Source organism: Cervus elaphus, chromosome 5 (genome assembly GCF_910594005.1).
Source record: "Cervus elaphus chromosome 5, mCerEla1.1, whole genome shotgun sequence".
In the NCBI taxonomy this organism is placed as follows: domain Eukaryota; kingdom Metazoa; phylum Chordata; class Mammalia; order Artiodactyla; family Cervidae; genus Cervus; species Cervus elaphus.
In genome coordinates this window covers 36,820,685-36,846,370 of record NC_057819.1, presented here as the reverse complement: position 1 = coordinate 36,846,370, position 25,686 = coordinate 36,820,685, and the positions used below count along the sequence as shown (strand labels likewise).

At 36.7% G+C, this 25,686-nt stretch overlaps 1 protein-coding gene and 1 non-coding gene across 3 annotated transcripts in view; one reads left to right on the top strand and one right to left on the bottom strand.

Annotated features, from left to right (window-relative positions):
• SPATA5 (spermatogenesis associated 5) overlaps nt 1-25,686 on the bottom strand; it is a 330,546-nt gene that overhangs the window by 242,290 nt on the left and 62,570 nt on the right. For both annotated transcript variants that reach the window (XM_043902355.1, XM_043902354.1), the window contains exon 11: nt 3,148-3,357. In XM_043902355.1, coding sequence (XP_043758290.1) covers nt 3,148-3,357 — 210 coding nt within the window. The remainder of the gene's footprint in view (nt 1-3,147; nt 3,358-25,686) is intronic.
• On the top strand, nt 24,653-24,759 carry LOC122695758. Its single transcript, XR_006341513.1, has one exon. It is a non-coding gene; the product is annotated as a U6 spliceosomal RNA (small nuclear RNA).

The following is a 25,686-nucleotide window of genomic DNA, read 5'->3' as shown; positions in this document are numbered from 1 at the left end:
AAGGACTTGCCGAAAATCCCTGTCAGAGGCCTAGCCCCTCTTTTTCCAGAATCAGTAACTGTTCTTCATAAAGTGAAGTAGCCCAGCTATTCAAAGGTAATTAATCTATTGTAGCACTCCAGACAAAAAGCAAAAGAGAAGCAGAGAGGAAATTTCAACTGGAAAATATTTTGACGTAATTGACCCAGATGACAAACTAAACTTAAGCATATGTCAAGTGCTACAGTCTGTACAAAAACACATACAGATGCCAAAGGATATTAAAAGTCCACACAAGCCAAGCTGAAGACTTAACTCTGAGCAGAATATAAATCTTGTAATCACTGTTTAGAAAAGATGCACAGGGGGAGCTAAAGGGTTCTTTCATAAACTAAGAGAAAGAAACATTTAAAGTTTTAAAACTCTTTATCTTGGAAATTGAAGGTAATTACCATTGCAAAAAGTGTTAGGGAATTTATTCTTTCCAATATATCCAAAACACTTAGGTCTCCCAATACTGGTATCTATTTTTTTCTGATCACTTTCAAAACGTATAAGATTTATTATTGCAATAAGTTCAAATTTAATTATATTTAAATCCCATAGAAAACAAATATCTATGTTGAAAACGAGACAACTTTTTCACAGGAAAATAAAACTTGCAAGAATACAACATGAATCCCTAACTTCTTTAGCTTGATTTCCTCATACATAAACTATATGATACAGCTACTTTGTGCGTGCTAATTAGCTTCAGTTGTGTTCAACTCTGTGCGACCCTGTGGAGTGTAGCCCGCCAGGCACCTCTGTGCATGGGGATTCTCCAGTCAAGAGCACTGGATTGGGCTGCCCTGTCCTCCTTCAGGGGATCTTCCCTACCCAGGGATCGAATCCACATCTCTTGTGTCTCCTGCATTGTCAGGCAGGTTCTTTACCACTAGCGCCACCTGGGAAGCCCATAGCTACTTAACTCTTCTCATAAATTAATCAGACCAAGATGAAAGAACCAATGAAAATGCATAGAAAAGCAAATTATTTTTGTGTTAACTTTTTCTTTTTTAATTTTTAAACAGATAGGAAAATCTGAAAGAACAGTAAATGAACATGCATTGTTCATTAACTATATTCTCCACCCAGATTCAAAAATTGATTAATACTGTCAAAGTACACAAAATTGTATAATGAATAAAAGTCCACATTAAATAAACATTAATAAGTAGGATATGTAACCTTCCCTAAGAAAATACAAACTCAACTTATGAAGAAAATTTCTTAACATCATGTATCTTTTGTGTATGTGACCTAAAAGAATTAAATACTTAATGAAAGGCATTTATAAGTTAACACATGGTTATTTTATATGAACAGTGTCCAAGATAAACCTTATAAAAAATCTTTTTACTATTTTTTCACCATGAAAAAAAATCAAAGTGAAACTATAAAGTTACGAAAGGTTTCAAAGTCAAAAACTGTGATAAAAATATTTCTAAGTAATCCTAGGGTAGGCCAGAAAGCAGTCCTGGTAGCAACTGTTATCTTCAACCACAAAAGAGTGAGATACTAATTTGTAAGGAAATACACATGCTTTTGCTTCATTGATATTCAAGTCTAAATAACTGTGAGCTAAGTCCTCATTAAATAAGTTTCAGGTATCCAGTACTCAGGAAAAATTCAAAGATTATGACTATACAGTTGTGGAAGGTAGGCATAGAGAAATGAAGATGACAGAAAAAAAAAAAAAAGGAGGAAATGCCAGTAAAATGGCCATGTTCATTACCACAAGATAAGAGAACAAGGACCAAAGAGAAATCAAGATGTCTCTGGAAATTTCAAAATCACTCATTACTCCAACATTTAAAACTGCAACCCTTAAAACTACGGTTGTGAGTCAGTGTAACTAATCACAGTGAAAATGGTCTCCTCCCCAAATCCATATCCAATATCTTCCACAAGATAAAACAAAAAAAAACAGGCAAACACTAGTGACTGTGATGATACTGATTCTCAAAAAGAAAATATCCTAAATACATCTAAATAATATTCCACAGAAAGTACAGCTGATCCTTGAAAAATGAGGGGGCGAGGGCTCTGACCCTCTGTGCAATCTAAGTATAACTTAGTATATAACACCATATATACAGTCCCCCCGTATCTGCCAATTCAATCCACTGTAGATAATGTAACATCATAGTAATTACTATTCAAAAAAAAAATCCTGTGTATAAATGGAACCACACAGTTCAAATTTAGGTTGTTCAAGAATCAACAGTAAAGTATTAATAAAAGACTGACCTTCTGAAATGTTTATACTAAAATAATTGTGAAAACTGCCAATGATTTCCATGTTTTAAGACAGAAAACATTTTATTATGAAAAAAATTCCCTGACAACATCAAAATAAATTATCATGTGCCTTTTTTCTAAATGATTTTAAGGTTAACATATTTAAATATGTACTTCTGTGATAATGTCTATAGAGATGAATTTAAGGCTTTATATATATATACACGTGTGTGTGTGTGTGTGTGTGTGTGTGTGTGTATACATACCCTGGAGGAGTGCATGGCAACCCACTCCAGTATTCTTGACTGGGAAATCCCATGGACAGAGAAGCATGGCAGGCTAGAGTCCACGGGGTTGCACAGTTGGACATGACTGAAGCAACTTGGCATGTAGTGAACAAACAATATGTGTGTGTATGTTTCAGAATATAAAAAATGTATATATACCTTCTGACTAGAAAAATATTTTTTAAAAATTTATTTTTTCCATATAAAGTATCTCAGTTCTTTTAAAATATTATGTTTATAAATGTTAAATTTATTAAATTCATAATTAAATTCATATTTAAGTCATGGTTAAGCAAAAGTAAAAAAAGAAAAGTAGCAAAAAAAGAAAACTGGTTTCTATTACATATGGGTGAGTGTAAGAAATATTGAAAATCAAGAAACTAAACCATGATTTGCTGATTATAGGCACTAATTTATTTATCTCTCATCTCCCTATATTACATTGCCATTAACCACAAAAAAAAAAAAAATTCAACTACTCCTTAAGATGGCTTTTCATTCTCTCCTAAGGGTAGGAATCAGAGGATAGGTGGGGGGCGGGACAGAGGGGGCGGGCTGCTGGAAGAGAGAGTAACAATTTAATAAACTTAAATCCTACCTTTATAGCCAGGAAATTCAGTCCACTCTCATTGGCCAAAGCCTTCGCGATCATTGTTTTAGAGCATCCAGGTGGCCCATACAAAAGAACTCCTTTGGGTGGCTGAATACCCATTCGGGTGAAAGACTCAGGATGTTTCAAGGGCCATTCCACAGCCTGTTTCAGTTTCAGCTTGACATTTTCCAGTCCTCCTATATCTGACCAGGATACCTGCAAAACAAACAAAAAATTTAAAACATATGTATACAAGAAAGGAAACAGAACTATTTAAAAATCAACAATTTCCTTAAAAAATTCTCAACAAGATTAAGAAGTAGGAGTTTATAAAATGTGAGCTGCATATTATAGAAATACTAAAGAAAACCAAAATGTTACTGTTTGCAAGTCTTACTTGTATAAGTAACTGTTTAAACGACTGAATATACTGTTAAGTCTATATTCTATTCTATATGCCTTTAAAAACTAGCTTTCATCTGTTTGAAAATAGTTTGAATCAGTGATTCAAGTCCAAATCTACTTATCTAATTTCTTATATTTCTTTTCTTGAAAGCAAAATTACTTTCAAATACACTTCTGCAGGTCCTTATGGAACATATAATCTTTACTGCCTTTGGTATATTAATAAGAATCCTCAAAATTTTGTTCTTCCCAAAATGTTCCCCAAACAAGAGAGCTCTTTACGTTTATTTACTTAATAAATATGCGTTACATACCATATAAAGTACACAGGAAACAGATGAGACATAAATCCAGACCCTAAAGAACTTAACAAATATCAGTAACACACACGTAAATAACCATAGTACAATGGGAAGTATACTAACCCCAATGACAAAGAAACAGAAAAATCCTTCGGGAGTTCCCAGGAAGAAAAGATTACTCCCAGCTGGAAGGTAAATCTGAAAGCCAACTCTTGAAGCATGGATGAGATCCAGAAATATGAAAATAGGGAAATGGTTAGGTAGAAGCCAAAAAATTATGAAAGGCTCAGAAGGAAACATGAAGAACATGAGAGAAAAAAAAAGACTTGAGAGGGAAGTCAGAAAAGAAAGTTCTTTTATCTAAAAAAAGAAAAGCAAGTTCAAGCCATCTAGTGGAGAACCTTGAAGACTAGATGGAGATCAAGAATCTCTTTATTCATAAGAAGTCTTTGAAGGTTTTTAATATAGAAAGCAATATGCTCTGATCTGTGCTTCAAAAAGACTTCTCTGACAAGATTCACTGAAGAGGAGAGTGTCTTCAGATAGAACAATTAAGGATCTATCACAAACATTCTTTAAAAAAAAAAAAAAAAAGTAAAGTGACAATCAAAGTCGCTCAGGCCTGTACAATTCTTTGTGCATGGACTATACAGTCAATGGAATTCTCCAGGCCAGAATACTAGAGTGGGTTGCCTCTGCCTTCTCCAGGGGATCTTCCCAACCCAGGGATCAAAACCAGGTCTCCCGCACTGCAGAGCCACCAGGAAAGTCCAAGAATACTGGAGTGGGTAGCCTGTCCCTTCTCCAGGGGAACTTCCTGACCAGGAATTAAACCAGGGTCTCCTGCATTGCAGGCAGATTCTTTACCAGATGAGTGACCAGGGAAGCACCCTGCCCCCCACCAGAAAAAGACAAGCCTGAACTACATAATCACAAGGAGATGATGAAGACACACCAGAAAAATACTGCAGGTCTACAGCTGAGGATTATGAAGGCAATGGAAGAAAGGAGAATGTGAAGCTAAAGATTTCAAGATGGATTGGTAAGAATATAGACCACAGTAAAAATGATTGGTAGGAGAGAAAGTTAGAGTTTTGGGGGGATATACAGAGTTGCATATATTCACAATTGAATACACATCACAAATGGAGTCAAATATGTGTCACAAATGGAGCTCTGGAAAGATAATAGGGTTGAAATATTGGGTTTCAGAGACATCCACAAACAAAAAATAGAAACCATGATCAACTAAAATTGCCAACCACGAGAAGAGAGATGTGGGTAAAAGAAAGGTCGATGGATGCTACCTACATTTAAGAGGAAAGAGGAAAAGAAAGAGGAAGAGAAGTCAGAAAACAAATAATCTATTGATACAACCATAAAAAAGAGATAGGTTTTGTTTGTTACTATCATGTAAATATTATTTTTTACAAATAAATTTGCATTTTTGGGGGGAGGATTCTGTTGTTTTTGTTTTTTGTACACAGAACCAGGATAATTCTGTATTATCGACCATAACACTGAGATAAGATTTAATTATTTTTTTTCTAAATTGCTTTCTTGGGATTTATTTCAAGAAGTGAGATTGCTAGATTAAAAGGCACGAACATTTTAGCTCTCTTAATACCTAATGTCATTAACAATTCAATGGACATGAGTTTAAGCAAACTCCAGGAGACAGTGAAGGACAGTGAGGCCTGGCGTGCTGCAGTCTATGGGGTCTCTAAGAGTCGGACAGGACTGCACAACTGAACAAGAAAAACAATCTTAATGCCAGTTTGCTATTTCAACCAGTTCATCCATTTTAATGGCATGAGGAATATGTGTATATTTCCCTGAAGCATCATCAGCCTTGGGTTTGACTTTGTTTTTGTTTTTCCTAACTGATTTCTGATTTCACCAATTAATAAAATTAAAATTAAACCTAAGATTAGTGCACAAGATCTTACTACCTTAAAAACATGTAGCTATCATCAGTAGGATCCAAGTGACTGTTTATCACAGACAGCAACTATTATTTGTGTAGCCAAAGCCTGCTATAGGCAGGAATACAGCAGAGTTGTCATACCCTGATGGGTAGTTGTTGATGGTAGTCAGCAACTATCAAAAAATTTACAGATCAGAAAGTAGAGATAATTAAGGAGAAATGGTCAGTAGATCTGGCAATGAGGTTATTGGACAGTTGCTTAAGTAAATCAGTGGTTTTTATTTTTATCCCTTCCAGCAGTAGTATATATACATATACACACAGCACACACATACATGCATGCACACATGCAAACATGCATATAGAGAGGGAGGGTATGTATGTTATCTAATGGATAAAAGCTGTGTTTATAACTATCAAAAACACATAAGTCAGAGAAGCAACTTTTAGGACTTCAAATGATATGATGTTGCATGATATCCATTCAGTTGTTACTATGCAATTATTGTACCTATGCAATGAGAACAGCACATTCTGTTGGAGAACATGCTCCATGAGGAGCAGCTATTCCATGTCTTGAAGCATATTTCAGTTATACCTTGAATACTACAGAAGAATATTTGAAAAAATGAAAGTGTTATTCACTCAATCATCTTCAACTCTTTGCAACCCCATGGACTGTAGCCTGCCAAGTTCTGTCCATGGAACTTTCCAGGCAAGAATACTGGAGTGGGTAGCCATTCCCTTCTCCAGGGGATCTTTCTGATCCAGGGATGGAACCCAGGTCTCCTGCATTGCAGGCAGATTCTTTACTGTCTGAGCCACCATGAAAGCCTGTAGCAGAATGCTTCCTCCTTAGAAGAATAGCTTTGACAAACCTAGACAGTGTATTAAAAAGCAGAGACATCACTTTGCCGACAAAAGTCCATATACTCAAAGCTATGGTTTTTCCAGTATTCATGTATGGATGTGAAAGTTGGACCATAAAGAAGGCTGAGCACCAAATAATTGACACTTTAGAACTGTGGTGCTGGAGAAGACTCTTGAGAGTCCCCTGGAGAGTGAGGAGATCAAACCACTCAATCCTAAAGGAAATCAACCTTGACTATTCATTAGAAGAACCTGTGCTGAAGATGAACTTCCAATACTTTGGTTATGTGATGCAAAGAACTCATTGGAAAAGATCCTGATGCTGGGAAAGATTGAGGGCAAGAGGAGAAGGGGGCGACAGAGGATGAGATAACATTAGTGACTCAATGGACATGAGTTTGAGCAAACTCAGGGAGACAGTGAAGGATAGGGAAGCTTGGTGTGCTGCAGATCATGGGGTCGCAAAGAGTCAGACACAACCTAGCAACTGAATAACAAAAATTTACATAAGCACAGGTATACAGATAGAATTTTCTTAAAAGTTAGTACAGAACTGACACTGAAGACGAGGAGCTAAGATGGCAGAGGAATAGGACGGGGAGACCACTTTCTCCCCTACAAATTCATCGAAAGAACATTTGAACGCTGAGCAACTGCACAAAACAACTTCTGATCGTTAGCAGAGGACATCAGGTGCCCAGAAAAGCAGCCCATTGTCTTCAAAAGGAGAGAGAATAAATCCAGTTCCACGCACCAGAACACCGATGCAAGTTTCCCTAACCAAGAAACCTTGACAAGCCAATCGTCCAACCCCACCCACTGGGAGAAACCTCCACAATAAAAAGGAACCACAGACCACCAGAATACACAAAGGCCACTCCAAACACAGCGACCTAAACAAGATGAAAAGGCAGAGAAATACCCAACAGGTAAAGGAACATGAAAAATGCCCATCAAGCCAAACAAAAGAGGAGGAGATAGGGAATCTACCTGAAAAATAATTTAGAATAATGATAATAAAAATGACCCAAAATCTTGAAAACAAAATGGAGTTACAGATAAATAGCTGGGAGACAAGGATTGAGAAGATGCAAGAAATGTTTAACAAGGACCTAGAAGAAATAAAAAAGAGTCAATTAAAAATGAATAATGCAATAAATGAGATCAAAAACACTCTGGAGGGAACCAAGAGTAGAATAACGGAGGCAGAAGAGAGGATAAGTGAAGTAGAAGATAAAATGGTGGAAATAAATGAAGCAGAGAGGAAAAAAGAAAAAAGAATCAAAAGAAATGAGGACAACCTCAGGGACCTCTGGGACAATGTGAAACACCCCAACATTCGAATCACAGGAGTCCCAGAACAAGAAGACAAAAAGAAAGGCCATGAGAAAATACTCGAGGAGATAATAGCTGAAAACTTCCCTAAAATGGGGAAGGAAATAGCCACCCAAGTCCAAGAAACCCAGAGAGTCCCAAACAGGATAAACCCAAGGCGAAACACCCCACAACACATATTAATCAAATTAACAAAGATCAAACACAAAAAACAAATATTAAAAGCAGCAAGGGAGAAACAACAAATAACACACAAAGGGATTCCCATAAGGATAACAGCTGATCTATCAATGGAAACCCTTCAGGCCAGAAGGGAATGGCAGGGCATACTTAAAGTAATGAAAGAGAATAACCTACAACACAGATTACTGTACCCAGCAAGGATCTCATTCAGATATGAAGGATAATTCAAAAGCTTTACAGACAAGCAAAAGCTGAGAGAATTCAGCACCACCAAACCAGCTCTTCAACAAATGCTAAAAGATCTTCTCTAGACAGGAAACACAGAAAGGTTGTATAAACACGAACCCAAAACAACAAAGTAAATGGCAACGGGACCATACCTATCAATAATTACCTTAAATTTAAATGGGTTGAATGCCCCAACCAAAAGACAAAGACTGGCTGAATGGATACAAAAACAAGACCCCTATATATGCTGTCTGCAAGAGACCCACCTCAAACCAAGGGACACATACAGACTGATAGTGAAGGGCTGGAAAAAAACATTTCACACAAATGGAGACCAAAAGAAAGCAGGAGTCGCAATACTCATATCAGATAAAATAGACTTTAAAATAAAGGCTGTGAAAAGAGACAAAGAAGGACACTACATAATGATCAAAGGATCAATCCAAGAAGAAGATATAACAATTATAAATATATATGCACCCAACATAGGAGCACCACAATATGTAAGGCAAATGCTAACGAGTATGAAAGGGGAAATTAACAATAACACAATAATAGTGGGAGACTTTAATACCACAATCACACCTACGGATAGATCAACTAAACAGAAAATTAACAAGGAAACACAAACTTTAAATGACACAATGGACCAGCTAGACCTAATTGATATCTATAGGACATTTCACCCCAAAATAATCAATTTCACCTTTTTCTCAAGTGCACACGGAACCTTCTCCAGAATAGATCACATCCTGGGCCATAAATCTAGCCTTGATAAATTCAAACAAATTGAAATCATTCCAGTCATCTTTTCTGACCACAATGCAGTAAGACTAGATCTCAATTACAGGAAAAAAAAACTATTAAAAATTCAAACATATGGAGGCTAAATAACACGCTTCTGAATAACCAACAAATCATAGAAGAAATCAAAAATGAAATCAAAATATGCATAGAAACAAATGAAAATGAAAACACAACAACCCACAACCTATGGGACACTGTACAAGCAGTGCTAAGGGGAAGGTTCATAGCATTACAGGCTTACATCAAGAAACAAGAAAAAAGTCAAATAAATAACCTAGCTCTACACCTAAAGCAACTAGAGAAGGAAGAAATGAAGAACCCCAGGGTTAGTAGAAGGAAAGAAATCTTAAAAATTAGGGCAGAAATAAATGCAAAAGAAACAAAAAAGACCATAACAAAAATCAACAAAGCTAAAAGCTGGTTTTTTGAAAAGATAAACAAAATTGACAAACCGTTAGCAAGACTCATTAAGAAACAAAGGGAGAAGAACCAAATTAACAAAATTAGAAATGAAAATGGAGCGATCACAACAGACAACACTGAAATACAAAGGATCATAAGAGACTACTACCAGCAGCTCTGTGCCAATAAAATGGACAACTTGGAAAAAATGGACAAATTCTTAGAAAAGTATAACTTTCCAAAACTGAACCAGGAAAAAATAGAAGATCTTAACAGACCCATCACAAGCATAGAAATCAAAACTCTGATCAGAAATCTTCCAGCAAACAAAAGCCCAGGACCAGACAGCTTCATAGCTGAATTCTACCAAAAATTTAAAGAGCTAACACCTATCTTACTCAAACTCTTCCAGAAAATTGCAGAGGAAGGTAAACTTCCAAACTCATTCTATGAGGCCACCATCACCCTAATTCCAAAACCAGACAAAGATGCCACAAAAAAAGAAAACTACAGGCCAATATCACTGATGAATATAGATGCAAAAATCCTTAACAAAATGCTAGCAAACAGAATCCAACAACATATTAAAAAGATCATACACCATGACCAATTGGGCTTCATCCCAGGAATGCAAGGATTCTTTAATATCCACAAATCAATCAATGTAATACACCACATTAACAAATTGAAAGATAAAAACCATATGATTATCTCAATAGATGCAGAAAAAGCCTTTGACAAAATTCAACATCCATTTATGATAAAAAAAAAAAAAAAACTCTCCAGAACGCAGGAATAGAACGAACATACCTCAACCTAATAAAAGCTATATATGACAAACCCACAGCAAACATTATCCTCAATGGTGAAAAATTGAAAGCATATCCCCTAAAATCAGAAACAAGACAAGGGTGCCCACTCTCACCACTACCATTCAACATAGTTTTGGAAGTTTTGGCCACAGCAATCAGAACAGAAAAAGAAATAAAAGGAATCCAGATAGGAAAAGAAGAAGTGAAACTCTCACTGTTTGCAGATGACATGATCCCCTACATAGAAAACCCTAAAGACTCTACCAGAAAATTACTAGAACTAATCAATGAATATAGTAAAGTTGCAGGATATAAAATTAACACACAGAAATCCCCTGCATTCCTATACACTGAGAAAACAGAAAGAGAAATTAAGGAAACAATACCATTCACCACTGCAACAAAAAGAATAAAATACTTAGGAGTATATCTACCTAAAGAAACAAAAGACCTATATATAGAAAACTATAAAACGCTGATGAAAGAAATCAAAGAGGACACAAATAGATGGAGAAATATACCGTGTTCATGGATTGGAAGAATCAATATTGTGAAAATGAGTATACTACCCAAAGCAATCTATAGATTCAATGCACTCTCTATCAAGCTACCAACGGTATTCTTCACAGAACTAGAACAAATAATTTCACAATTTGTATGGAAATACAAAAAAAAACCTCGAATAGCCAAAGTAATCTTGAGAAAGAAGAATGGAACTGGAGGAATCAACCTGCCTGACTTCAGACTCTACTACAAAGCCACAGTCATCAAGACAGTATGGTACTGGCACAAAGACAAAAATATAGATCAATGGAACAGAATAGAAAGCCCAGAGATAAATCCATGAACCTATGGACACCTTATCTTTGAGAAAGGAGGCAAGAATGTACAATGCAAAAAAGACAACCCCTTTAACAAGTGGTGCTGGGAAAACTGCCCAACCACCTGTAAAACAATGAAACTAGAAGACTTTCTAACACCATACACAAAAATAAACTCAAAATGGATTAAAGATCTAAATGTACGACCAGAAACTATAAAACTCCTAGAGAAGAACACAGGCAAAACACTCTCCGACATAAATCACAGCAGCATCCTCTATGACCCACCTCCCAGAATATTGGAAATAAAAGCAAAAATAAACAAATGGGACCTAATGAAACTTAAAAGCTTTTGCACAACAAAAGAAACTATAAGCAAGGTGAAAAGACAGCCCTCAGATTGGGAGAAAATAATAGCAAATGAAGAAACAAAGGGTTAATCTCAAAAATATACAAGCAACTCCTGCAGCTCAATTCCAGAAAAATAAATGACCCAATCAAAAAATGGGCCAAAGAACTAAACAGACATTTCTCCAAACAAGACATACAGATGGCTAACAAACACATGAAAAGATGCTCAACATCACTCAGTATCAGAGAAATGCAAATCAAAACCTCAATGAGGTACCATTACACGCCAGTCAGGGTGGCTGCTATCCAAAAGTCTACAAGCAATAAATGCTGGAGAGGGTGTGGAGAAAAGGGAACCCTCTAACACTGTTGGGGGGAATGCCAACTAATACAGCCGCTACGGAGAACAGTGTGGAGATTCCTTAAACAACTGGAAATAGAACTACCATATGACCCAGCAATCCCACTCCTGGCCATACACACCGAGGAAACCAGATCTGAAAGAGACACGTGCACCCCAATGTTCATTGCAGCTCTGTTTATAATAGCCAGGACATGGAAGCAACCTAGATGTCCATCAGCAGATGAATGGATAAGGAAGCTGTGGTACATAGACACCATGGAATATTACTCAGCCTTTAAAAAGAATTCATTTGAATCAGTTCTAATGAGATGGGTGAAACTGGAGCCCATTATACAGAGTGAAGTAAGCCAGAAAGATAAAGACCAATACAGTATACTAACACATATATATGGAATTTAGAAAGATGGTAATGATAACCCTATATGCAAAACAGAAAAAGAGACACAGATGTACAGAACAGACTTTTAGATTCTGTGGGAGAAGGCGAGGGTGGGATGTTCTGAGAGAATAGCATTGAAACAAGTATACTATCAAGGGTGAAACAGATCACCAGCCCAGTTTGGATGCATGAGACAAGTGCTCAGGGCTGGTGCACTGGGAAGACCCAGAGGGATGGGATGGAGAGGGAGGTGGGAGGGGGGATCGGGAAGGGGAACACATGTAAATCCATGGCTGATTTATGTCAATGTAGGGCAAAAACCACTACAATATTGTAAAGTAATTAGCCTCCAACTAATAAAAATAAATGGGAAAAAAAAAAGTTAGTATAGAACTATATCCTTCCTAATCAATAGCATTTAAAACAAAATTCAATGGTATGCTTATAAATCGTGAGGAAAATGATTATCTCAGATTTATATGAAACTAAATAAAACTAGCAATATAATCTGATAATCTTCAATATGATAAAATTTAATACATTTAAGTATATTTTGCTTTTAATCAGCCTTTCAAAAAATCTTTAAAAAGAGTCATTTAAAAGAACCCAACATCAGATATTAAACCCCTGAAGCACCTCCATGAAACACACATGGAAATCACCAAAATAAAGGATAAGGAAATCCATAGCATAAAAATAATCTCTTTAGTTGCGGATCAGAGAATAGAAGCAAACAGTGTCAGCTGGACCAAAAGCTGAAGAAGGCTTGTTTCTCAAGAAAAACTAAGATGCTCTTACCAGAAAACTGAATTTTCACTGGAAATGCAACAGGCCAAAACACCGAGGCCACTGCACGGCCTAGTAGTCTATACTGAAGTGTTGGTCCATTGCCCTGAAGTGAAACAATGCAATCCTCTTCCTATCTCCTGATGTTTGGGGTCTCTTTCTTCACAAGTTGTCTCTTTCTATTCCTGCTTTAATTATATTATTTTTTTAATTTATTTATTTAAATTGGAGCATAATTACTTTATAATACTGTGATGGCCTCTGCCATACATCAACATGAATCCGTATTTTTTCCTCAGCCTACAAATATTTCCCGCTTCTCCCTATGCTTCAAAGCAACCTTACTTTGATATTATTTCTACTTAATGTCTGTTTTCCCCTTCTTTCTCACTGCTAAACTTCTTGAAAGATAGTTCATATTCCTCTACTTCTACTGCACTTATGTTTTCCATTTTATATTCCAGTTAAGTATTTATCCTCCCAAGCAATGACAGGAAAGGAGAGTAAAAAGATAAAGATAAGTTTAAGACTCACAGGAAAGCATGGAGGTACATCAGAAACTCTAGCCTTTCAGGAAAATAGAAGGCAAAGTCATCTGCAAAACATCAGTCAATCTATTAAATATTGTTTAAATGCCTATTCATACTATGCTGGTTCCTAGGGACAAAATAATGCTTGTCCATATTGAGTTTCTGACTTGACGGAATATTTCCTTAAAAAGGTGTACTTCCAAAAAAAAAAAAAAGGTGTACTTCCATAGTTATGTAATTACTATAAAGCCTGGTATATGCGAAAAGGGTAGTCACAGAGTTTAAATGGATGGTTAAGAAAAACTTTTCAGAAGTGACATATGAGGTGGGATCTGATGAACACTGAGATAAGCCAGCTGAAAATAACAGCGAATGACATGGAAAAGATAAAGTGTGAAAAAAAAACAAAAACCATCAAACATTAGTGTGGCGAGAATTGAGACCAGGAGAAGAGAAACAAAAGAAGTCAGCCAACATATGAAGCTATCAGACACTGAAGACTCATAAAACATCAAAAAATTTATCCTTTATCCCAAGAGCAATGGAGAGCAACTTTATAAGGAAAATGACATGATCAAATCTCTGGAAGAGCACTGTGGTTATAAAGTGAAGTGGGGATTAAAATTGGGAAGATGGGGAGAGGCTTCCACACTAATTCTTATAAGAGACTGTGGTTATCTGCATTACTATAGAAGAAAGAAGATTAAAATTATATTAAACTTTATTTAATAAGGCTAATCAATGAGTCTTAATAATTAGATTTTGAGAGGAGATGTAAAAAAGAAAATGAAATTAAGCTTAACAGTCAGGATTCAGACTTGGGGAAATGTATAATTGAAAGTTACATTAAAAGAGAAAAATGCATTTGGAAATTAAGGAATTAGTTTCCAATTGTACTGGGGAATTTGCAAGGGAAATAAATTCAATAAACTTTAATGTCTTCTTTGTGCTCAACCTGTCTTAGAGAGTGTAAGGGCACAAAAGAAAGTGAGATACTGTCCTCAAATATTTTTAAACTAGAAAGAGGAATAAGGAAGTATCCTAAAAGACATAGTCTTTGTCTAAAGACATAAAACATCTGTCTACACACAAAATAATACAAAAACTACTGAGAAAATAAATAGGTTAACATTCTTAAATATTTGAGATGAGGAAGACAGAAATTTGGAAAAGGTGGCATATATGAAAGACATACGTCAAGGTGTTAGAATATGAAGATAATAATACCAATTCCCACCTCATATGTTTATGAGGATAGGTATTATAGCTCTTTTAGCTAGTACAACCTATAAGAAATAATGAAGGATAATATAAGAATTACCTGTTACCTCATCATCTAAAAAAAAACCATTTTTAATATTTTGGGGTAGTACTTTCTAGTCTTTCAAATGCCTGTGCCTGTGCATAATATAAACACAACTTTATATTCTACTTTTTAAAAAACTTGATACACTTCATTTTGTATGAAGTTACTGACTTCCCTCATAGCTCAGTAAAGAGTCCGCCTGCAATGTAGGAGACCCCGGTTCGATTCCTGGGTCGGGAAGATCCGCTGGAGAAGGGATAGGCTACCCACTCCAGTATTCTTGGGCTTCCCTTGTGGCTCAGCTGGTAAAGAATCCTCCTGAAATGTGGGAGACCTGGGTTCAATCTCTGGGCTGGGAAGATCCCCTGGAGAAGGGAAAGGCTACCCACTCCAGTATTCTGGCCTGGAGAATTCCATGGACTATATAGTCCATGGGGTCGCAAAGAGTCAGCCAGGACTGAGTGACTTTCACTTTCACTAGTGACTGTATCACTTGGGGCAATTTACTCAATCTCTGTAAGTTTCTTTCTCGTCTATAACAAGGGGACAACAAAACTTAAGGTCTCAGAATTATTGTGAGAATCAAACAGTGTAGTATATATTTCATTAGCTGAACTTTGCCTGGCACGTGGTAACTAATAAATACTACATAAGTATTATTTTTATTTTAAATGTCTGAAAGATGATTACAATGAATAGTAATATTTTGAAGGACTAGTGATGAAAGACCAAGGACAATCAAGCCATAACATTTGTAGTTTCATGAACAATATTTAATTATCATAACTTTTCTATTTTTTTTCTTAAAATATATTAAGAAATATATTACCACATTTCTTAAACTACAGGCAAACAGGTTTTGCATTTTTATTTAGCAAATGCATGCCAAATAAATATCCTTGTAGAGCTAAGAAACCTATTAAACTTAAGTTGGTTTTAGAATACTATTGCATAGAAGAGTCTTAAAGCACAGAGATAATGGGAAAATGTCTGTAAGAGGAGAACAAACACCATGAAATCATAAAATTCTAGAAAAAGAATTAAAAAACTAGCTGGTTCACTATCATTCCTTCAGTCAGTATTTCATCTTTCAAGTCTTCATCTTTCAACACATACTATTTTATGCTCTTTAAAATCATTTTTAATTCTACAACTGTCTTTTAAATAAGTTACACTATATCATAACTGCCAAAAAAATTATTCTTACAATCTAACCTAAATCATTCCTGATAATATTTGGGTCCTTTCTTTCTTATTTTGTTCTGATGAAAATGGTGAACAGCTGCTCACATATGGCTTTATAACGTTTTAAATTAGTAATAGAGTTAGAAGTGAAGGAACAGCTGTCAAATAAGCACAGAAAAGTGAAATAAATTTCCCAAAGGGAAATGCCCCCCACAAATAAGTACAAATAAGTACTTTCCGAATAAGCATCCAACAATGACACGAATCCAAAAAAACCCAAAAAACAAAAACAATTCAAACTGCACAAACAAAAACTCAGTTCAAACTGCACACCTACAGAAGACAGAAGACCTGATGATCAGGTTAAAAAAAAAAAAAAAACAACAAAAACTTTTACAGACAATTTCCAAGAGGACAAAATAAAAATTAAGGAACAAGAAAAATGACTATGAAAGAGGAATTCAGTAGCTCCAGAGGGGCTGACAGTGTCCTTATATATCTGTGAGTCAAGATCCTCTTATTTGCTATGTGAAAAGTATTATACTGCCAGGGACAAAAATTCTTTTGAAAGTGTTAATATTTATAGAATATATGGCAACAAAGAGTGCTTTTCACTTTGTTCTTTCATACTAACAAGTCCTGACATAAGGATAAGAAGCCAGGCACTAGTAAGTGGGTTGGCACCTGTTCTAAATTCTCTGCTGGGTCATACACCAGCTTCTTGACAGTTCGAGTATTTAAGATACATTTAATTTTATAAGAAATCATAAACATACCAAATAACTAGGGATACTACATAATGCAGAAAGATAAGCTTAGAAAACCAACTTCCAAGATTCAAAAGAAAAAAAAGGTTCCAGATGCTTTTTTTTTTTCCCTTTATTTTTATTAGTTGGAGGCTAATTACTTTACAATATTGTAGTGGTTTCTGTCATACATCGACATGAATCAGCCATGGATCCACATGTATTCCCCATCCCGATCCCCCCTCCCACCTCCCTCTCTACCCGATCCCTCTGGGTCTTCCCAGTGCACCAGCCCTGAGCACTTGTCTCATGCATCCAAACTGGGCTGGTGATCTGTTTCACCCTTGATAGTATACTTGTTTCAATGCTATTCTCTCAGAACATCCCACCCTCACCTTCTCCCACAGAATCTAAAAGTCTGTTCTGTACATCTGTGTCTCTTTTTCTGTTTTGCATATAGGGTTATCATTACCATCTTTCTAAATTCCATATATATGTGTTAGTATACTGTATTGGTCTTTATCTTTCTGGCTTACTTCACTCTGTATAATGGGCTCCAGTTTCACCCATCTCATTAGAACTGATTCAAATGAATTCTTTTTAAAGGCTGAGTAATATTCCATGGTGTCTATGTACCACAGCTTCCTTATCCATTCATCTGCTGATGGACATCTAGGTTGCTTCCATGTCCTGGCTATTATAAACAGAGCTGCAATGAACATTGGGGTGCACGTGTCTCTTTCAGATCTGGTTTCCTCGGTGTGTATGGCCAGGAGTGGGATTGCTGGGTCATATGGTAGTTCTATTTCCAGTTGTTTAAGGAATCTCCACACTGTTCTCCGTAGCGGCTGTATTAGTTGGCATTCCCCCCAACAGTGTTAGAGGGTTCCCTTTTCTCCACACCCTCTCCAGCATTTATTGCTTGTAGACTTTTGGATAGCAGCCACCCTGACTGGCGTGTAATGGTACCTCATTGAGGTTTTGATTTGCATTTCTCTGATACTGAGTGATGTTGAGCATCTTTTCATGTGTTTGTTAGCCATCTGTATGTCTTGTTTGGAGAAATGTCTGTTTAGTTCTTTGGCCCATTTTTTGATTGGGTCATTTATTTTTCTGGAATTGAGCTGCAGGAGTTGCTTGTATATTTTTGAGATTAACCCCTTGTTTCTTCATTTGCTATTATTTTCTCCCAATCTGAGGGCTGTCTTTTCACCTTGCTTATAGTTTCCTTTGTTGTGCAAAAGCTTTTAAGTTTCATTAGGTCCCATTTGTTTATTTTTGCTTTTATTTCCAATATTCTGGGAGGTGGGTCATAGAGGATGCTGCTGTGATTTATGTCGGAGAGTGTTTTGCCTATGTTCTTTTTTAACGAAGACAAATCAAATTTAGGAAGCAGTGTTTAAAAAGTGTTCTTACATCAAAGTAAAAAAATGTGAAAGCCATTAGTTTTACATGGTGAAAAGACAAAATACTTTTCCTCCTGCTTTTAAAAATAATTCTAAAATAAAATGAAAAGACAAGTGTCAGAATGGGAGAAAATATCTGCAAACGAAGCAACTGATAAGGGATTAATCTCCAAAATATACAAACAATTCATGCAGTTCAGTATTAAAAAAAAAACAAAGAGCCAATCCAAAAATGGGTGGAAGACCTAAATAGACATTTCACCAAAGAAGACAGATGGCCAACAAACACATGAAAAGAGGCTCAACATCACTAATTATTACAGAAATGCAAATCAAAACTATAATGAGATATCACTTCACACTGGCCAAAATGGCCATCCTCAAAAAATCTACAAAGGATAAATGCTGAAGAGGATGTAAAGAAAAGAGAACCATCCTACACTGTTGGGAATGTAAATTGGTACAAACACTATGGAGAACAGTAAAAAACTAAATATATTCATAGAGCTACCATCTGACCCAGCAATCCCACTCCTAGACATATATTTGGAGAAAACTGTAATTCAAAAGGATGTATGCACCCTGATAATCATTGCAGCATTATTACAATGGACAGGACATGGAAGGAATCTAAAAGACCATTGGAAGGATGGATAAAGAAGATGTGGTACATATGTACAATGAAATATTACTCAGCCATAAAAAGGAAAGAAATAATGCCATTTGCAGAGATGTAGATGGACCTAGAGACTGATGTACAGAAAGAAGTCAGAAAGAGAAAAATACTGTATAATATCATTCATATGTGGAATCTAGAAAAATGGTACAGGTGAACCTATTTACAAGCAAAAATAGTCATAGATGTAGAAAACAAACCTGTGGTTTTCAAGGGAAGAAGGGTGGTGGGGCGAACTGGGAGACTGGGATTGACATATATACATTACCGTGTATGAGAACCTATTGCATATCACAGGGAACTCTCCTCAATGATCTGTGGTGACTTAAATGGGAAGAAAAATCTAAAAAAGACTGGATATATGTATAACTGATTCACTTTGTTGTAGAGCAAAAACTAACCAACATTGTGGGGGCTTCCCTTGTGGCTCAGCTGAAAAAGAATCCGCCTGCAATGCAGGAGACCTGGGTTTGATCCCTGAGTTGGAAAGATCCCCTGGAGAAGAGAAAGGCTACTCACTCCAGTATTCTGGCCTAGAGAATTCCATGGACTGTATAGTCCATGGGGTCGCAAAGAGTCAGACAGAACTGAGTAAAGCAACTATACCCCAATAAAAAAAACTCAAATAAACAAACAAATAAATGAACATTCTTTTGAGGTTTCTTAAAAGACAAGTCTAAGTTCCAGTTCCATAAACCATAAACCGTAGTACTATAAACTGTATACAGCCTCTGTCTCCCAACCCCACTGATTAAAACTACGAATTTCAGACAAAATACAAAACCCAACTACATGAGGACTCTGAAAACTAAAAGGAAAGGAGCATAACGCGGATAAAAATACGGAGAAAGGCCTTGCACAAGGTGGTGGAAGGCGCTGAGCATGCAGTTTTTTTCCTTCTCTTTTCTCTCTTGACTCCGCTTTTCCCCTTTTCCTGCTTCCATTTTGCATAAGGTTGTAGGTTGAAATACCTAACAGTTTCAAAGGAAAGAACTGCTACAAAAGAGTAGATGAGAAAGAATATAAGGAACTGTACACCAGAGCTTTGTTAATAATTGCAAACCACTACGAGTCTGAGTGATTTTGTTGTTGAGTAAATCATATTTGAGAATCTCATTGAAACATAAAAGTTATGGGAGCCACATGGTTCTCTAATTCTAATTAATAAAGGAAAACATTAAGGTTAAGAAGAAAGAAGCTATGCAAGTAAATAAAAAGATATTCCAAAAACCATGGCAATAATGATCAACTTCAAGGCAAATACTGTAACCAAATTTCAAACTATAGATTTCTTGATCAGTTAAGTGGTTATATTAAAACTTGAGTTCAATTTCTAAAACACCATTTACATTACAATCACACTTTAATGAGTCTACTATGAGCTGTGCTCAGAGAGCTGGCTATACTGAAGTCAAAACTTACAAATATAATAATTTTGTAAATAAGTCTCCCTTAGATCAAAAAACTTTATGCCATAGTTCAACTTAAAAATGGTTAACCATTTCCAAAATGAGCTTTTAAGAAACAACTTAGTTTTGTCTGATAAACAATGAAAAGTCTCACAAAAAAATGGAAAGTTAAGAAAAAGAAATCCAGTTGCAGCAATAATTTTTTTTTAAATATTAAAACTCACATCATGAAAATGACAAAGTTTCACTTAGAAAATTCTTCATGTCTCATTAAAATATTTTATATTTTTCCTAATTCACCAAATTCCTTGAATAATTTAACTGCATTCAGCAAAAAATGCTTTGAATATTTAAGGAAACTTACTAACCTCTGCTGTTCTTACTATGGCATAGCACAATAGGGAAAAGATAAAAGAATATGCATAAAATACATGAAACATACAGGAACAGAAGAAAAAGACTGGGACTTCTACTGATTGGGCCCCAAGCCCCAGGACCAAAGAAGTACATATACACAAGTTTCTCAAGAGAATTTTAAATCAGCCACATGTAATATATGACCAAATGCCCCAAAACTAAAAGAAATCATATAAAAGGCCCAGAAAAAAATGTTTCAAATAGCAAAGATATTTTTTTTAAGTTTTGTTCAGATTATTCTTCTTTGGGCGTCTGTGATATGAGTGAATAATAACTAAACAGAAGGGTTCTTTTGTTATGTATGTATCTATCACTAGGACCTTCCTAACACAGTGTCTGTACATTATAGATGCTCAATGTTATGTATGAGAATAAACAAATGAGCACATGTACATTTCATTTGTGCTATATTAAAAAAAAAAAAAAAAAAACAGTGGCAGAGGAGTAGAAATGACAAGGAGATAGACTGTAGGAGGTGAGATGGGAAAAATAGGAGAGATTTAGGGAGTTAGGAATTAACCAACACAAGTGGTCAGAAGTAGTCAAAAATGTTGCCAACATGTAAAAGTGTTTGGCCATACATATGCTTTGCACAGATCTGTTCAAAGAGTTGGGTCATAAATTCAGACCATTTCTTCTGATCTCTTTTGATGGTTGCTTGATAATAAATGTTTGCATATACATAGAGAAAAATCTTCTCCTGCCAAGACAGGCTAAAGGGATGCTCCAGTTCAGTTCAGTTGTTCAGTCGTGTCCGACCCTTTGCAACCCAATGAACCGCAGCACGCCAGGCCTCCCTGTCCACCACCAAATCCCAGAGTTTACCCAAACTCATGTTCATTGAGTCAGTGATGCCATCTAACCATCTCATCCTGTGTCGTCCCCTTCTCCTCCTGCCCTCAATCTTTGCCAGCATCAGGATCTTTTCCAATGAGTCAGCTCTTCACATCAGGTGGCCAAAGTACTGGAGCTTCAGCTTCAACATCAGTTCTTCCAATGAACACACAGGACTGATCTCCTTTAGGATGGACTGGTTCGATCTCCTTGCAGTACAAGAGACTCTTAAGAGTCTTCTCCAATACCACCGTTCAAAAGCATCAATTCTTCAGTGCTCAGCTTTCTTTATAGTCCAACTCTACATCCATACATGACCACTGGAAAATCCATAGCCTTGAGTAGATAGACCTCTGTTGGCAAAGTAGATGTCTCTGCTTTTCAATATGCTGTCTAGGTTGGTCATAACTTTCCTTCCAAGGAGTAAGCATCTTTTAATTTCATGGCTAAATCACCATCTGCAGTGATTTTGGAGTCCAGATGTTTCCCCATCTATTTCCCATGAAGTGATGGGACCAGATGCCATGATCTTAGTTTTCTGAATGTGGAGCTTTAAGCAACTTTTTCACTCTCCTCTTTCACTTTCATCAAGAGGTTCTTTAGTTCTTCTTCACTTTCTGCCATAAGGATGGTGTCATCTGCATATCTGAGGCTATGGATATTTTTCCTGGCAATCTTGATTCCAGCTTGTGCATCATCCAGTTCAGTGTTTCTCATGATGTACTCTGCATATAAGTTAAATAAGCAGGGTGACAATATACAGCCTTGACATACTCCTTTTCCTATTTGGAACCAGTCTGTTGGTCCATGTCCAGTTCTAACTGTTGCTTCCTGACCTGCATACAGGTTTCTCAAGAGGCATGTCAGTTGGTCTGGTATTCCCATCTCTTTCAGAATTTTCCACAGTTTATTGTGATCCACACAAAGGCTTTGGCATAGTTAATAAAGCAGAAGTAGATGTTTTTCTGGAAGTCTCTTGCTTTTTCGATGATCCAGTGGATGTTGGCAATTTGATCTCTGGTTCCTCTGCCTTTTCTAAAGCCAGCTTGAACATCTGGAAGTTCACGGTTCACACATTGCTGAAGCCTGGCTTGGAGAATTTTGAGCATTACTTTACTAGTGTGTGAGATGAGTGCAATTGTGCAGCAGTTTGAGCATTTTTGGGGATTGCCTTTCTTTGGGATTGGAATGAAAACTGACATTTTCCAGTCCTGTGGCTACTGCTGAGTTTTCCAAATTCACTGGCATATTGAGTGAAGTACTTTCATAGCATCATCTTTTAGAATTTGAAATAGTTCAACTGGAATTCCATCACATCCACTAGCTTTGTTCGTAGTGATGCTTCCTAAGGCCCACTTGACTTCACATTCCAGGATGTCTGGCTCTAGGTGAGTGATCACACCATTGTGATTATCTAGGTCATGAAGATCTTTTGGGAATAGTTCTTCTGTGTATTCTTGCCACCTCTTCTTAATATCTTCTGCTTCTGTTATGCCCATACCATTTCTGTCCTTTATTGAGCCCATCTTTGTGTGAAATGTTCCCTTGGTATCTCTAATTTTCTTGAAGAGATCACTAGTCTTTCCCATTCTATTGCTTTCCTCTATTTCTTTGCACTGATCACTGAGGAAGGCTCAAAGTTTTGTTAAATAGAAGGCAAAGGGGAGAGGCCGTTCTCTGTCAGAAAGCTGAGTAAACTCTTGTCAGAAAACTTCCCAAGTCGTCCCAACTATGTCCTCAGACACAGACCAGAAAAGAAGTTCCCACATGGCAGAGAATAACCAATGCTGGCCAGAAAGCCATGATGTAACAGGATTGCTGCCAATGTTTTCGTTTAAGGAAAACAGATGTAAGGAGAAAGCCCCTATAAAGAGTGAAAGAGATACCTAGGGAACAATCCTTACAGCACAGTCTTAATGGGCAATATTTAGAAAAAGAATAAAAGATTTTACCTTTATACTCAAAGCTGGTCCCTGGCTGCTAAATGTGCTACATGTAATAGCCAGGGATATGAATATTAGTGGGACAGGATCAACTTGAGAATCAAGCTGAAAGATGCCACAAGAAAATCCTGGAGAAAGAAGCTGCCTAGAGAAATTAAGACATTTATCCTAGGAATATACTGAGTTCACTGAGACAGATCAAACAAGTATCAGAGAACTGACCAAGCGTAAGTGGAAGATTGTTGAGCAAAAATTAACCATCCTACAGTAAAAGTTGTCCAATGGTGCCATCTTTGTAACTTCTGGTAAGGGTGGGCTCTCCTGTATTGCAAGTGTCAACAAGGAAGTCAGACTTCTATAGATATACTAGCTGAGATTTTAATATCAAATATTCATTTATTTTACTCATTTATTCACTTATTCATACAGATATATTCATCTTGGTGCAAAAGGCTGTTAGGTTTTGAGTGCTTAGCCAGGCTCCAGGAATACTGGTATGGTATACAGAGTGAGATACAAAAAAATGAACAAGACTGATGTGGTCCCTGACTGTGCAGCTTACAGGCTAAAAGGAGAAGCAGACATAATAAGAAAGTGAAAGTCACTCAGTCGTATTTGACTCTTTAGGACCCCATGGACTGTAGCTCCCCAGCTCTGTCCATGGAATTCTCCAGACAAGAGTATTGGAGTGGGTAGCCATTCTCTTTTCCAGGGCATCTTCCCGACCCCAGAGACTGAACCTGGTCTCCTGTATTGCAAGCAGATTCTCTACCATCTGAGCCACCAGGGTGGAGTTTACAGGCTTAAAGGAGAAGTAGATTAAACAAACAAGTATTTAATTAATGAGTATTTATACTGACTCATTTGAAAAGACCTTGATGCTGGGAAAGACTGAAGGTGGGAGGAGAAGAGGATGACAGAGGATGAGATGACTGGATGGCATCAATGGACATGAGTTTGAGTAAACTCCGGGAGTTGGTGATGGACAGGGAGGCCTGGCGTGCTGCAGTCCATGGAGTCACAAAGCGTCGGACACGACTGAGCGCCTGAACTGAACTGAGGTATTTAATTTAAAAACTAGACAAAAGTGCTCGCTTCGGCAGCGCATATACTAAAATTGGAACGATACAGAGAAGATTAGCATGGCCCCTGCGCAAGGATGACACGCAAGTTCGTGAAGCGTTCCATATTTTTTTTAAAAAAAAAAAAGAAGAAAAAATAAAAACTAGACAAAAAATTGTATGGGATGCCACAAAGAGCATATAATAGTACTGGAGGGTCCAGGAGTGTCAAGTACAGCTTTCTAGAAGAGCTGACCTTTAAACAAGCAGGAAAGGTGAATAGGAATCAAGCAACTAAAGAGAATGAATGACACTGAACCATTTGTAGGCCCTAATACTGGCTTTTAGTTCATCTTGAAGAAGGAAAAGAAACATTTAAGCATGTCAGAGTCATACTGAGATACTTGACTGGTTATCATACCAGACTCAACCTAGTAAAACAGATCCATTTTAGTCCCTCATTTATGACTTGACCAGTTACTGTCATACTTTCTGGCTTCTTTTCCCTGCTGTCTCTGGAAAAATCTGAGTTTGTGCACATTAGAGAACTTGAACTATTGGGAAGAGGATTGTTGTATACTAGTAAGAAGAGTCATTGAGAATAAATTCTTTATGTAGACAGCCCATCAGCCTAAATTCTGGTTAAGTACTCATGAGGGGCTACAGGAGTTTTATATTAGATAACTAATACACTTTTGTTAATTTGTGGTGAATATGGCACTTCACTTCTGTGGTCTTCCTGCCAAAACCCTAACCATAATGAAAAAAACAGTTAAACTCAAAATGAGGGGCATTCTACAAAAGACCTAAGCAGTATACCTCAAAACTGTCAAGAAGAGAACAGAAACACTGTTGTAGCCCAGAGAAGCTGAAAAAGACACAATAACTAAATGCAATAAGGTAATTTAGATGGGATCCTGAAACAGACAGAGGACATTACAAGAAACTAATGAAATACAAACAAAGTATGGAATTTAGTAAACAGTATTCAAGACAGGCTTACTCAGAAAATCTGGGTGTTCAATTCCTGCCCATTTTAAAAAAAGGCCAGTCCAGTAGG